The following is a 16,157-nucleotide window of genomic DNA, read 5'->3' as shown; positions in this document are numbered from 1 at the left end:
GCATGACACTGTCACGTGTCAGCGTCAGAGTGCGCTCCACACAAGCGCACCAAGACTCGGTTTGGAGCCGCGGTGTCATCAGAACGATGGTGGCTGAAACAACCAGCATGCGTTCCAGCAATGCGCTCCACCGCTTGATGCTAGGTGTAACGCACGGAAGAGGCCAAAAAACAAAAGGGAGAGGCACCATAATTTGAAAACATCGGCAGCCAAATATATATAAAAAATATGTATATATAATAAACGGGTGGTCATCCATTTATCCAATGACCAAAGGGAAAAAGAGCCAAGGAAATAACCAAAAAAGGAAAAAAAATGTTGTTTGTATAATTAATACAAAAAAGTTTTTTTTAAAGGGGACTAAATGTCACAAAAAGGAAAGTTAAAATAATTTTATTTTTGAATTTTTAAAAAATGCCTCATAATAGAATAGTGTATGGCCGGTGACTTGTCCTGAATGTTCCACTATGGGGGAAGTTCCTTCACTGACTGCGCAGGCGCAAAGTTCCCGACGGAAATCCCCGAACCTCGCCCGGCATCCAGGCTCATTCTTTAACATCCCCGTGGATTGGAGGATGTTAAAAAAAGAGCCAGGAGGCCGAGCGAGCGAAGCGAGCCGTCCGAGCGCAGCGAGCTGTCCGAGCGCAGCGAGGACGTGAGGCCGACTGGCCACTTTCCTCTAAGTCCACGTCGCCCTGGATGCCGGCCGCCGTTCGGGGATTTCCGTCAGCAAGTTTGCACCTGCGCAGTGCTTAAAGGAACTTTCCCGATAGCTGGAACCATCTCCGCGCATCAGTTCGCGCATGTGCTGGAACTTCCGTGATACCTGGAACCAGCACGGCAGATCACCGGCTTTAGACTGGAGCTTGGCTACCATGCACAGCTGCACCTGATTTTGCAATCGGCTTCTAACTTCAGTTTGTTCAATTAAGTTTACGGACTTGTAATGTATCCCTATGGGATTGCAGACGTTAGCGGATGATGCATCCGCTAACGTCCATAACGATCCACATCCGCAAAGTTACGCTTTTTCAGACGGAAGAAAACCCTATTTTTCTTCCGTCTGGCGGAACGGATCGGATGAATACGGACACACTGTCCGTATTCATCCGATTCCCCATAGGGGAGAGCGGAGGAGAGACAGGGCGTTCTGTGCACTGTGTGCATTCGAAAAGAAAATTTGTTCGAAATTCGACCGTGTATGGCCTGCTTTAGGTTTGGTAATGAAATCTGGAAGCCGATTGGTTTCTATGCAGCGTTGCACCAGATTTTGCACTTTCCAGTTTTAGTAAATCAACCCCTGTGTGTCATTTCTGTCTGCTGCTTCCTTCCTATGCTATCAGCATGGGTCACTTCTGACAAGTTTTCCTGACACCAAGAGAAACAAAGTGACAGAGGAGGGACCTCCTAGCTGATTGACAGCCTTAGCTCTGCTGCTGTGAGCTGTGTGATGTTTAATCAGCTCTCAAAGCTCTCCTTGCTGATCTCTGCAGAGTGTAACTTCAGCTGTCCCATGTTAGCTGAACTCTCAGACAAGCTTTATATTTCTGGCTTTGAACAGATGTAGAGAAGACTGCAGGTAAAACTAACTCATGTAGGATATAGTTATATCTCTATGTATCACCTGAGGCCAGTCACTTTTTTTTTTCTTTATAAACAACAAGCATGTTATACTTACCTGCTCTATGGAGGGGAGGGGTTTTGCCCAGAACAGCCCCAATTCTCCTCTTCTTGGGTTCCCCGCTGCCTCTCCTGCCCCCTCCCTGCTGAGTGCCCCTCATAGCAAGCCACTTGGGAGGGAGAAAGCCAGGAGAGCTTCTGCTCTTGTGCACATCGCTGGCTAAGGTGAGTATAACGAGGGCTGAGAGGGGAGCTGAACACTAAGGCTGGATTCACACTGGTGCGAATTGGATGTGGGTTTCCTTCCGCATCCAATTCGCGACTGTGACCAGCGGCTCTCAATAGAGCCGGTTCCTACAGCTCCGGGACGGCATGTGGAGCGGTTTGCAGAAGAGTCCTGTGCATCTTCTGGTGAGTTTCAGGTCCACATCCAGCCAAAAATTCAGACCGAATTAGGACCTGAAACGGTGAACGGGGACGCACCGGACCCCCTGCTGTGAGCCGCTCCGCATGGCAGTGTGAAGGTTTTTTTTACCTTTGTGCATAGAATGCTTTACACGTAGGTGATCTGAATCGCAGGCGTCTGCTCATGATTCCAGAATTGTGGCAAAACGCAGGACACGTTTGCAACGCCATTATTTCTGAATGGCACCCCAAACGCAGTGCAATTTTGCAGCGATTGTTGAGCAAAAAAAAAAAAGTGTTAAAATAACGGCAAAATCGCAAGCGCCAAACAACTCCTGGATTTGTGCCAAGATTTGGTGCATGAGCTTCTTTTGGAGCGGAGGGAGCCCATTCAAATGAATGGTGCCGTTTCAAAAACACTAAAAAGAACATGCTGCGCCAACTGTTGCTGCGCTACACTCAGGTGTGAATGGTTCCTAAGGCTGCTTTCACATTGCAGCGTGGAGCTGCGGTGACGGTATAGCCGCGCTATTTGTAGCGCGGCTATACCGTCGTATTTACCGCGATATTCGGGCGGTGAGGTTGATTTCTCTCCGTGAGAGACTCTTTACCTTGATCGGTGTTGCGGGGTGTCAGACTGACACCCTGCAACAACGATCGCCGCGATGCGCGCCCCCGGGGGCGGGCAGCAGCTCAGAATCCAGAGGATTGTACAACCACTTTGCCCACGTCAGTATGTCATTGGTGGGCGGCAAGTGGTTAAAAAGTGGACCTTCAGTACTTTTTTCATCTTCCCATCTATGAAATCTTCTGCCCTTGTTATTTTAACTTTGGATAGTAAAACTTTATTTTTTCTGCCATTAAATACTTTATACAGCCCACTTCCTGTTTCTTGTCCGGTAAGAAGCCTAGGCTTATGACATCATGCACAGCTCTCTCTCACTTTATTTCTATCTCGTTCCTCCAATCAGCTCTCAGAGCTCTCCTCACTGATATCTACAGGGTGTAATTTTAGCACCCCTCCTGATTTCTGAAAGCTCAGACAAGCTTTATAAATTATTGACTTTTAATGGATATAAAGAAGAGAAGGCTGCAGATAAACAGGTACAGCTTATGTAGGAGGATTTGTTTCCTCTCTGTGTATCATCTTAGGATAGTTGCTTCACTGGGTATATGTAAGGGTTTCCAAACACTTTAACGTGTATGACTGTATGTGAACCCTTAGGCCTCTCTCTCGTGGCTGGCGGACCTTACCCCCCTCTAAAAAGACATCCATGGTGGACCTTTTCTCAGACCACAACTGACATCCGGTTTACAAGTGTACAGGAGTTGACACTTCCATCTGCTGCATGCCTGTGTTTTGATCCACATGGTCATTTTTTCTATCCTAGTAAGGATTTCAAATTTAACTAACACACCATAGGCATGATTGGCACATGGTTGCAGTGCGGCCCTATTGACTTTAACCACTTCCGGACCGCCTCCTGCACATATACGTCGGCAGAATGGCATGGCTGGGCACATGTACGTACAGGTACGTCCTGTACTAGTACCCAGCCGTGGGTCGCGGGCGCGCGCCCGTGGCTCGCTCCCGCGACCCGGTCCGAAGCTCCGGGACCGCGGGTCCCGCGGACCCGATCCCCGCTGGAGTGCGGCGATCGGTCCCCGGAGCTGAAGAACGGGGAGAGCCGTGTGTAAACACGGCTTCCCCGTTCTTCACTGTGCCAGCTGCATCGATTGTGTGATCCCTTTTATAGGGAGACTCGATCGCGGATGTCAGACCTACAGCCACACCCCCCTACAGTTGTAAACACACACTAGGTGAACCCTAACTCCTACAGCGCCCCCTGTGGTTAACTCCCAAACTGCAACTGTCATTTTCACAATAAACAATGCAATTTAAATGCATTTTTTGCTGTGAAAATGACAATGGCCCCAAAAATGTGTCAAAATTGTCCGAAGTGTCCGCCATAATGTCGCAGTCATGAAAAAAATCGCTGATCGCCGCCATAAGTAGTAAAAAAAAAAAAATATTATAAAAATGCAATAAAACTATCCCCTATTTTGTAAACGCTATACATTTTGCGCAAACCAACCGATAAACGCTTATTGCGATTTTTTTTACCAAAAATAGGTAGAAGAAAACGTATCGGCCTAAACTGAGGAAAAAAAATGTTTTTTTATATATTTTTGGGGGATATTTATTACAGCAAAAAGTAAAAAATATTGCATTTTTTTTCAAAATTGTCGCTCTATTTTTGTTTATAGCGAAAAAATAAAAACCGCAGAGGTGATCAAATACCACCAAAAGAAAGCTCTATTTGTGGGAAAAAAAGGACCCCGTTTTGTTTGGGAGCCACGTCGCACGACCGCGCAATTGTCTGTTAAAGCGACGCAGTGCCGAATTGTAAAAACCCCTTGGGTCATTTAGCAGCATATTGGTCCGGTCCTTAAGTGGTTAACATGTGAATTCGACGGGTGTCAAGCTGGGTCTCAATGACTGCACTGCGAAGGGAAGCTTTGCCATTGTGGCGGCATGAACTCACCGCTTCGGCTGCCTAGTAAACTTGAAAGTGGGTGATTGGGGGTGGTAAAAATAGATGAACCCGCCTGATTTTACCACCCCTACACCACCAGTGTGAACCAAGTCACACCCTAAACTTCATTTGCTCTTTTTTGGTCTCTTCATTGAAAGTCATTTTTTTGTGAGAAAGCTGAGAGATGTGAAATGCGTCAAGGAAGTTCAGTTTTAGGGCACTTTCACACTTAGGGGGCGTTAGGGACATCGGCGGTAAAGCGACGCTTTTGCTGTCGTTCTAGCGACGCTGTGGGTCCTGTTGGGAGCTGCCCGCGGACCTGTCGGTCCTGCTGGCCATGGCTTGTGGGTCCTGCTGGCCACGGCCTGTGGGTCTTACTGGCCATGACCAGCTCCCAGCAGGACCCACAGTGTTAAGGGCTATTTTTAGGTTACTGGGTGGGCGCTGGCCTGGGGCAGGGAAAATAAGGTGTATGGAGGGAGGGTAGATGGGATGTGGGGTTCAGTTGCAGGTGTCAGGGTCTCTCACCTCAGTGATGGCAGCTGCCCATGCCAGCTCATCAGGTCCTTGCACGGCTTCCTCCAATCCCGGGGGGTGTGAAGTGATGTTCCTGTCCTGGGGGCAAGCAAATTTGCAGCCTGAGCCAGTCACGTGGGTCCCGACTCCCTGGCGCGCCTTGCTGCCATGGGGCGGACCAACAACACCCAAATAAAGCAAGGGCCCCCTGTCAAGCCCTGTCCATGACCCACCCCTGGCACCGACCATGACCCACCCCATAATTTCTCTAACAGTGTCCATTGGACACTCTGTTAGAATGTTTTCCCTACCAGGTCACATTGGAGACTACAACAGAGTCTAATGGGACCTGGAGGGGGGGGTCTCTCTCTAGAAAGAGAGAGACCCACCCCCCTCAAGAACCCATTAGAGACTTCAAATGAGTCTAATAGGACCTGGAGGGGGGTCTCTCTAACAGAGGCCTCATTCACTGACTCTCACCCCTGCCCCAACCTCTCACAAAGTAGAAATAAAATTGTCACGGTGTAGCGCTCCTCTTACCTTAACTATGGGTACTGTAGCTGTGGCTGCCTCCCGCGTCCTCTGTGGCTGGCTGCCTCCCGCGTCCTCTGTGGTTGGCTGGCTGCCTCCCGCATCCTCTGTGGCTGGCTGCCTCCCGCGTCCTCTGTGGCTGGCTGCCTCCCACGTCCTCTGTGGCTGGCTGGCTGCCTCCCGCGTCCTCTGTGGCTGGCTGGCTGCCTCCCGCGTCCTCTGTGGCTGGCTGCCTCCCGCGTCCTCTGTGGCTGGCTGCCTCCCGCGTCCTCTGTGGCTGGCTGGCTGCCTCCCGCGTCCTCTGTGGCTGGCTGCCTCCCGCGTCCTCTGTGGCTGGCTGCCTCCCGCGTCCTCTGTGGCTGGCTGCCTCCCACGTCCTCTGTGGCTGGCTGGCTGCCTCCCGCGTCCTCTGTGGCTGGCTGCCTCCCGCGTCCTCTGTGGCTGGCCGGCACCCTGCTGTGACTGGCTGGCTCCCTGGTGTGGGTGGGTCACCGTGGGTTGCTGGCTGGCATCCTGCTGTGGATGGTCACCGTGTCTGGTTGGCTGTCAGGTTTACTGGTGTAGGTGGGTAACTGTGGGTGGCTGGCTCCCTGCTGTGGGTCAGTGGGTGGCTGGCACGGTGCACCCTGCTGTGACTGACAGAGAGGGGCCAACAGAGGGGGTGGGGGTGACAAAGGGGGGTGGGCTGACAGAGAGGAGGGGCAGACAAAGGGGGGTGGTCTGACAGAGAGGATGGGGCGAGCTGACAGAGAGGGGGTGGGCTTACAGAGACAGGGGGCTGACAGAGGGGGGTGGGGCTGACAGATGGGGATGTGCTGACACAGAGGGGGGGTGGACTGCCATAGAGGGGGCTGACAGAGGGGGTGGGGCTTACAGAGACAGGAGGCTAACAGAGGGGAGTGGGCTGTCAGAGGAGGTTAGGCTGACAGTCGGGGCTGCAAGAGGGGGGTGGAACTGACAAAGGGGGTGGGCTGAAAGAGAAAGGGGCTGGCAGATGGGGTTGGGCTGACAGTGGGGGGGCTGATTGTCAGCCAATCCCCCTCTATCAGCCCCCCCCCCACTGTCAGCCCAACCCCCTCTGCCAGCCAACCCCCCTCTAAGAGGGTGGGCTGACAAAGGAGGTGGGGCTTACAGAGACAGGAGGCTAACAGAGGGGGGTGGGCTGACAGAGAGGGGGTGGGCAGACAGATGGGGGTGGGGCTGAAAGATGGGGATGTGCTGACAGAGAGGGGGCTGACAGAGGGGGTGGGGCTTACAGAGACAGGAGGCTAACAGAGGGGGGTGGGCTGTCAGAGGGGGTGGGGATGACAGTCGGGGGCTGGTAGAGTGGGGTGTGGCTGACAAAGGGGGTGGGCTGAAAGAGAAGGGGGCTGGCAGAGAGGGTTGGGCTGACAGTGGGGGGTTGGGTGACAGAGGGGGTGGGCTGACAAAGGGGGTGGGGCTTACAGAGAGGAGGCTACCAGAGGGGGTGGGCTGACAGAGAGGGGGCTAATAGAGGGGTTGGGGCTGACAGAGTGGGTGGGTTGACAGATGGGGATTTGCTGACAGAGGGGGTGGACTGCCATAGAGGGGGCTGACAGAGGGGGGTGGGCTGAAAGAGAAGGGGGCTGGCAGAGGGGGGTTGGCTAACAGAGGCGGGGCCTGACAAAGGGGGTAGGGCTTACAAAGACAGGAGGCTAACAGAGGGGGTTGGGCTGACAGGGAGGGGGCTAATAGAGGTGGTGTTCTGACAGGGGGGTGGGCTGGCAGAGAGGGGGTTGGGCTGACAGAAAGGGAGAGGTACATGTGAGAGACCTCAGCAAAAACACACAGCGCGCCAGGCAGAGCGGCGTGACTCCGGGAGCACGTGGTCGCGATCAGACACGTGACCAACCAGCACCGCCGCGCCAATCGCAGGACGCACGCTTGGACTACGAGTCCCAGAATGCCATAGCGTGCGGCCACACGTGTCCCCCCGTACGTCAAATCACAAGGCGCTTGCGTGAACTACAAGTCCCAGAATTCCACAGCGTGCGGGCGCACATGACCTCCATTCGGCCAATCACAGGGCGCTCGCGTGGTCTACAAGTCCCAGAATGTTACAGTCAGTCGCCCACGGCTGACTTCCTCTGAAAGAAACGAAAGCGGCAGCGGGCGACCGCTGGCCGTTTTGCATATAATCTGGGACGGCGTTCTGTCAAAAGTTCCAATTGAACAGCCGGGAGGGGGGGAATTGTCACCCCGCCCTGTGTGTCCCTTGTTGGGAGGTGACCCTCTCTCTATAACATTAGTTGGACGGAGGACATTGCCAGATAAGCTTGTGCTGAGTCTGTGAGAAGTACAATGGAGGATGTGGAGAGCATACTGGCCAGGGTTCGATCGGCTGCGGATGCCAATGGAATAGAATGGCTGCGGGCCCAGCTTTCTGCCGTGCTGCCGGATTTGGAGAAAATGGCGGTTCCACCCGCCCCAGAACTTCCACACGCTGAGAGGTCACGCCCCCCTCCTGTGCGTTCCAGCCCTGAACTGCCCCCGAGGGGCCGCCGCCGCCCTGGGAGCCCAGTCTTGGACCCTTCGGCCCCCACAGCCAAGAGAACGCCTGCTCTGTGGTCTGGTGGGGCTGGAAGGAATCCCCTTCACAGGCGGACCCCGGGTAAGGAATGTGGGTCACCCCCCAGCTCCTCAACCCCATCTGCCGATCAGCGGAACCATGTGGCCTACCCGGTGGGTGTCCTGCCTGCCGCTGGAGCGGCCTGGCGAGGGAGAGAAAGTTCTACCAATGCCGATCAGATTCCTGGGGCGACTGGGACTGCCACCGAGAGAAGCCGTGGTACTACTGGAGGGGGCGCCGGCGCGGCTACACCGAAGTGGGACTGGCACGCCGCTTCTGCCACGCAATCCCAACAGACAGAGCAGCGGGGGAGGAGGGCAGTCGCCAGTGACTTCTTCAGCCCGCAGCCTTCGGAGGAAGACCGGTCGGAGGAGGCGCTGACAACATCGGAGGATGGAGCAGAGGCCGCCAGTGACGTCTTCACCCGGCAGCCTTGGGAGGAAGATAGGGCGGAGGGGGCGCTGACAACATCAGAGGGTGCCAGTGACGTCTTCAGCCGGAAGCCTTGGGAGGAAGACAGGGCGGAGGAGGCGCTGACAACATCAGAGGATGGAGAAGAGGCCGCCAGTGACGTCTTCAGCCGGCAGCCTTGGGAGGAAGACAGGTCGGAGGGGGCGCAGACAACATCAGAGGATGGAGAAGAGGCCGCCAGTGACGTCTTCAGCCGGCAGCCTTTGGAGGAAGACAGGTCGGAGGGGGAGCTGACAACATCAGAGGATGGAGAAGAGGACGCCAGTGAAGTCTTCAGCCGACGGCCTTGGGAGGAAGAGAGGGCAAAGGGGAAGCTGACAACATCGAAGGAGGGAGCGGAGGACCCCGGGGACGACCCTCTGCCGGGTTCTGACACAGGGCTGCAGGGATCCGTATCGGCGACTGTGTGGTCTGGTGTCGCAGGGCAGCCTGGTAAGTAATTTCTGTGCTCCTCAGTAACATGTAGAGTCGGTCTCTAGGGGCCGTGAGGTGTTCTGTTACAGGGGTTCTCAGCAGGTGGTGGCGGGAGGGTTGCATAAAATAACATACTGTAGGCATTTATGGCTGGTTTTAGTGAGGTGCTGGCTCGTTGTGACTCAGGTGGAGTTTCAGCGGGGTTGGTGGCTGTGTGGACAGCTGTGAGGGCTCCCACAGCGCATTCGGGGGGGGGGGGGCACACACAATGCGGCGACTACTCCCACAGAGGACAAGGAAAGAGGTTTAACCCTAAACTACATAGAGCAGGGGTGACCAACTAGTGGCCCGGGGGTCACACGTGGTCCGCGGAGCCCTCTGATGTGGCCTGCGGCCTCCTGCTCTGGAATGGGGGGTTGGCAAGCCCAAATCACAGGTTGCCGACCCACCCCCATACCCCAGCATCAGTGTTGTGAATGAAGCTAGTGGTAGAGGAAGAAAGCGGCTGCAGAGCCCCATAAGCCAATGCTTCCTGGACAGCGCTGGCTTTTGCCACAGGTGGAGTCTATGGCAAAGTTCAGCTAACCCGCAGGATAGACACAGGTTCACAGTACGCTGCACCCGCGGTGTGTGAAAGCCGTCTTGGGCCCTTCTCACAGGATCAGACCCTCAATTCACCTCTATAGAACGGCAGATGTAAACAGACTTTTGTCCGCTTACGCTCGCCTACCTCCAATCCAAACTTCTAAAAAAAAAAAAATAACAGAAGGGAATTTGTCCTCTTCCATCTAGGCGGATCGGAGGGCCTATAGAATAGCCGTGACCTGTCATCCACCCACTCCGCTTATTGTGGCCCGGACTGGTTACCAAGTTGCTTAAGTGGCCCTTGTTCTTCAAAAGGTTGGGCACCCCTGACATAGAGGGTTCTTTACTGTAAGAGCGACCTTGTCACCATCGGCCAGAAAGTGTAAAGGTTTCTGTTGGCAACTCAACGAGGACCTACAGATTCGGGGGATCCTGTTGTTTTTGCCATGAATGCTTCAGCTGCGGAGGTTCCCACCCATTCATGAAGTGAATCAAACAAGGCAAGGGTAAGTCCGGTGAGGCTGGCAAAGGGGAGGACTCCGGTGAAGGTGGAAGAGTTGGCTCCCTTCCCAACCGGGGCGGCGGCGGGTCTTTTCCAAGTTTTTTTGAGGGTTTCTCGATCCTGTGCACGTTATCCAGCATTTCTTCAGTTCCCACTAACTTACAATCTGTGAGGCTCCACCCTTCGGTAGTGTCTTCGCTGTCTTCTGGGAGACACGTAGATCCCAGAAGACAGCAGGGACCAATCGGAATGCGCAGCGCGACCGTGTGAGGTCCTTGACTTTGTGCTGGTATATCTGAATGATGCCTGCAGCTACAGGCATCATTTATATTGGCTTTTTCACCTGGTGATTCCCTACACCATAAGAGCCATCATAGAGGCTGTTCCGCCACTTGATCGTTCTTACGGGCGGCGAGAGGGGACGTCCAACTCCCGCCGCCCTCCGGTGCTTCTACCGACTCGTCTGGCCCTGGATGTTTACCCTAGAGATTTTGCAGCGGACCAGATGGCCAGGCCTCACCTCTGCGTTCAAACAAATGGAGATCCCTTTTTTATTTTATTTTTTTATTAGGCTTCATTTCCACTGACGTTTTTACAGCCACTTTTCTGAGCGTTTTTACAGCTTAAAAACGCCTGTCTATGTTATTCTATGGCATCATGCCCACATACTGTAGGCGTTTTTGAGCTGCAAATGGCATAGGCGTTTTTGAGTTGTAAAAAAAACGCAGGACCAGGACGTTCTGAAGCTCCAGAGTAGAGCTGTAAAAACGCCAGACGTTAAACGCGAAAACGCTCAAAAACGCTACCGCTGCATTTTTAAAGCTGCAGCTCACAAAAAAAAAAATATTTTGTAGAAAAAAAAAAAAAAAAACATGGACAGGCGTTTTTAAGCTGTAAAAAAGGCTAACAAGAATGGCTGTAAAAACGCCAGTGGAAATGAAGCCTTATTATTATTATTATTATTATTATTATTATTATCAGGCTTCCCAGCCTAGAGGTGAGATGTGGGATCTTATTGACTCCATATCTCACTGTAAAGAGAACCAATCGTGCCATATTCTTATTACAAGGGATGTTTACATTCCTTGTAGGAATCAGTGATCACATTTTATATATATATTATAATTTTTTAAAGTGTCCAAAAAAAACACACAATTTTAAAGCGCCCCCGTCCCTGTGTGCTCGCACATGTGAGGTATCGTCGCGAATGTTAGAGCAATAATTCTAGTCCTAGACATCCTCTGTAACTCAAAACATGTAACTAGTAAAAAAAATTAAAAATCCCCATAGGCGACGCTTTAAGTACCGAAGTGTGGCGCCATTCCACGAGTGTGTGCAATTTTGAAGCGTGACATGTTGGGTATCTATTTACTCGGCGTAACTTCATCTTTCAAATTGGACCAACTTTATTTTTATTTTTTTATTATTATTTATTTATTTTAAAAAATAAAACCTGTTCGAAAAATTGCTGCGCAAATACCGGGCGAGATAAAGTTGCAAGACTGCCACTGTATTCTCTAGGGCAGGGCTCAAAATTTCAAGTCTTGAGCCACTAGCCAGGCCTCAAGGGTTACTCTCCACTAGTTGCCCACCCAACCCCTACCCCGTCCCTAATTCTCCCGCTAATCGCACCCTCATACATTATTTTGTGAAATGTTTTATGCAGAATTAAGTTGCAAAAATAAATATTAACAACAACTTTATCAGTGCCCACCATTGCGGACTCACCGTGCCCACCATTGCGGACTCGCTTTGCCCCCTTAGAAAATTGTTCAAAACAGAATTTGCGTTTGATAAAGATCTGTCAATCTCCATGTTTGCACAAAAGTTTGGCGGTGGAAAGAACTTTTGCTGTGCTTCCAGGATTAACTTCAGCCTGCTCATACACTGTAGGTTTTTATTGTTGGTCTGTTTTTGATCGATTCCACCACTTAAGTTTAGAAAATTGTTTGTTTCAGCCACAAAATCACAAATTTTTGTATTTTGAGAATCAAGTTGAGCCATTATTTAAAAAGTTGAACAAGCAAGCATTTTTGAACCATTTTCTACCTACAGTATTGTAACGGCTACCCATGTAGTGTGAGGGTCTCAGCCGTTGGCGACGTCCTTTTCCCTGGCAAGCTGCGATATGCAGGTACCGCCGGTATATCCCATTGAACGCCCTTCCAAGAAACGAGACGGGCTACGTTTGAAGGGTCAAGCACACTGACTTTATTTGGCATATTTCACCTGCTTATATCTGCTTACAACTGTTACAAGAACAATGACAGTTTCCGCCCCCCCCCCTTCACCCAGTAGGGGGCTTCAACACAGACCCCCTGAAACAATGACATCTCCTTGAATTAATCACTTGACCAGTCTCTAGCCGCTTCGGCACCGCAACCACTTAACATTTTCTGGCCAGGCACATTCCTTTCTCAATAGAATTCAATTAACCTTTAAAACAATTATCACTCACACATAATCCCCATCAGCATACACCTCACAGGGGGGCTGTTTACCTGCACACAAGAGAGTTCATTAGCTATGCGAAGGGAACATTAGCATTCAGCAATGAAAGAGACCCTTTGTCCAGTTAACCCTTTGAGCTCAGAATACAATGTGGTACATCCAATTGTGACAAGCCATGCAGTTCCTTGTAGTCCTCCCTGCATGAGATTATAACTGTCCCGGCAGCATGCATATGTCCGTTACAAGTGTGTGTGTGTGTATATATATATATATATATATATATATATATATATATATATATATATATATATATATATATATATATATATATATATATATATATATATATATATATATATATATATATATATATATATAGCCCTGATTGGAGAGAGCATAGAGGAAGAGGAGAGCCGTGGGATCGCAGAGTGGTATAGTCCGCTGTTACAAATTGCATTGAAATTTCCTCTGCTCTGCCCACAGCCCCGCCTCCTGACGACCCTGTGCCTGTAATAGACAGAATGCGGGTCCAATGCTGAGATGTGTTGTCTATCACAGGGGTCAGGAGGAGGCGGGGCTGTGGGCAGAGTGGAGGAAATTTCAATGCAAGTTGTAACAGCGGACTATAGCACTCTGCGATCCCACGTCTCTCCGCTTCCTCTGTGCCATCGGGGGGATCACTGCGAGAACGGCTCGCGATTAACCCCGATCGCCAGCGGTGCTTGCCCCTCCCCCACACTCCCAGGCAGCCCAGCTCCTCGCCAGACCTAATTTTTCACTCGCAAAATGCGAGTGGAGAATTTGAGGTCTGCTCTAGGGTCTCCCCTTAAAAAAATGTAATGTTTGGGGGTTCTATGTAATTTTCTGGCAAAAAAAAAGATGAGTTTTACATGGAGAGAAATGTCAGAATTGGCCTGGGTGGCAAGTAGTTGCCGGCGCCTCCACCTGGGAGCCGAGAGACGGGTCTGGTGAGGACATCGCGGGCGCTCTGGACAGGTAAGTGTCCTTGTTTTAAAAGCCAGCAGCTGCAGTATTTGTGGCTGCTGACTTTTTGAATTTTAACTTTTTTTTTTTTTTTCTTTTCTTTTTTTGCAGGCGGAACTCCGCTTTAAAACCATGTGTAATCTGTGAACAATAAACTGTGAAAATACAATGGCCCGGATTCACAAAGACTTACGCTGACGTATCTACTGATACACCGTCGTAAGTCCAAATGTGCGCCGTCGTACCTATGCGCGGATTCTTTAAATGAGATACGCTCCCCTCATACCAGATAAAAATCAGCAGTTATCCCCTCTGGAGAAAAGGCACCTGGCGTGCTGTAGATCAGACCTCCTTCGGTTAAATAGCTCCTTTTAATAAGTTTCCAAGAACCCCGATCGTCTTGCCCAATTGAGTGGTTTATATGTAAAACAAAGGTAACATCTAGTGCTCCACGTTTCCAAAATATTTATTAGTATAAAAGGTAAATAGGTATAATTACAAGAAAAGCACAATCGGCTCGTGCAAACTGCAGGGCATAGCAAACATCCAATTCTCGAGATGGCCTTGTTTGTAACATCAGTGCGTAAACTCCGCCCCCTAGACGTGTATCGTCAGGGCATTGACTTCTTCAGTAAGGGGTGGAACCATAGCGTCTCTGCACAGACTTGTATACTCCCCTTTCCTCCCTACACACGTGCGCCGCTCGTTGGCCTGCAATCACGCTACCCAGACCAGACATATAGTGCACACCCCTTCCTGCAACATTGAAATTCATTGTATTAACAAAGTTTATTGTTCATGGATTGTGCATGGTTTAAAGTAGTGCAGCACTGTTTTTTGTCTTTCTTTATGTTGGAGTTGTGTCTTATGTGTTGTTATATTAATGTTGGTTTTATGATTATGTCTTGTTTTTCAGGTTCAGAATGTTTGGTGTGGATCCTTGGCCATAACTATGTTGTCTTGGGAGCAGCACATGCTGGTCTTAACCCTGATGGTCTACAGTTGGGATTTCCCAGGGAACAGGTCAGGATCAAATGGATCGGGGTCCCGGGGATGTTATGGTCCAGGGTCTTGCCTGAGGTAAATCACTATTCCAGGCTTGACAGGCCCCCCGACGTGCTCATTCTTCATGTTGGAGGCAATGACCTAGGGATTCGTGCCTCACGCGAGTTGAGTAGGGATATCAAATTTGATTTTTTGCGCTTGCGGATCACGTTCCCCGACACTGTTGTCGTGTGGTCTGACATTGTGGCTAGGACTTCCTGGAACTTGGCGATGTCTGCGGCAAAGCTTAACAAAGCGAAGATCAAAGTAAACAAAGAGGTGGCAAAAATGTTTGTCTCTAACGGTGGCTTAGCGATTCGCCATGGCGACATGGAAAAGCAACCTCAGCTGTTCCTGAGAGAGGACGGGGTTCATTTGAATTCAGTGGGGATCGACCTTTGGTGCTTAGGTCTGCAGGAAGGAATCGAGCGTGCCCTTCGGGTGTGGCGGGCCGCCCAGGCGTAAAATTTCATGCTGGGCGTCTGTGGCAGAGATCATAGAGGTTTTTTTTTTTTTTTTTTTTTGGATGTAACACGTGTTGGGGCAGTTGGCTGGAGAATTTGCCGAAAAATTGTCCCTGAGCTGGTGCGGCTGGGGGCCGTAGAAATGCAAGGTGTAAAAGCTGAACCCCTCCAGGTGGTGGACTGAGAATGACGCTCTCCTCAATGTGGGAGTAACAGGTGCTGGCTCAACACAAACGATAAGAAGGAAAATCTGGACAGCAGCACTCCAATATACGCATTTTATTGTAAAAAAATCATCAAAGTTCATGTAACAGAAGCAGGGGCAAGATACTGACGCGTTTCACAACAGGCAAGGCGGTGCCAGATACATCTAGTTAAATCCTGACCTAGAAAACATGCAGTTGCATTCGGTCTGAGAAGTTATGGTATTTTTTTTTCTGTTTATTACCGCTTATATTATGTAATCTTTCATGGTTGGTTATTGTAATAAAGGGCTGTTTATGGCCATTTAAACGCAAGAAAGTATGTCTGGTCTGAATTATTTAAATAGGTGTAAGGTGGTATTTGGTAAGTGGCATAACAGCTGGTACTTGGGCAATAGGTTCCATTCACACCAAGAAGATGAGATCAAATTTCGAACAAATTTTCTTTTCAAAATCAGAAATTTCGTATATTTTTTTTTTTTTGTGATTCCGATGATGCCACCATTGCGTTTCAAAATTCGAACCGTGTATGGCCGGCTTTAGACTGGAGCTTGGCTACCATGCACAGCTGCACCTGATTTTGCAATCGGCTTCTAACTTCAGTTTGTTCAATTAAGGGCCCTTTCACACGTGCGTACGAACAGACCGTTTATTACAAGTCCGTTTACGGACTTGTAATGTATCCCTATGGGATTGCAGACGTTAGCGGATGATGCATCCGCTAACGTCCGTAACGATCCGCGTCCGCAAAGATCCGCTTTTTCAGACAGAAGAAAACCCTATTTTTATACACGGTCCGTATTCATCCGATTCCCCATAGGGGAGAGCAGAGGAGAGACA

At 50.4% G+C, this 16,157-nt stretch overlaps 1 protein-coding gene across 1 annotated transcript; it reads left to right on the top strand.

The window, feature by feature from the left end:
* The first annotated feature begins 7,633 nt into the window (after positions 1–7,633).
* Positions 7,634–15,636, top strand: LOC120917109. The gene is made up of 2 exons (XM_040328153.1): positions 7,634–9,102; positions 14,523–15,636. Exons 1-2 carry the CDS (start codon positions 7,932–7,934, stop codon positions 15,113–15,115), a joined length of 1,764 nt encoding a protein of 587 aa, XP_040184087.1. The 5' UTR covers positions 7,634–7,931; the 3' UTR covers positions 15,116–15,636.
* Positions 15,637–16,157: the final 521 nt, after the last annotated feature.

Source organism: Rana temporaria, chromosome 11 (assembly GCF_905171775.1).
Source record: "Rana temporaria chromosome 11, aRanTem1.1, whole genome shotgun sequence".
NCBI lineage: Eukaryota > Metazoa > Chordata > Amphibia > Anura > Ranidae > Rana > Rana temporaria.
Note: the sequence above shows the minus strand (reverse complement) of the source record. Positions and strands in the feature narration are given on the sequence as shown.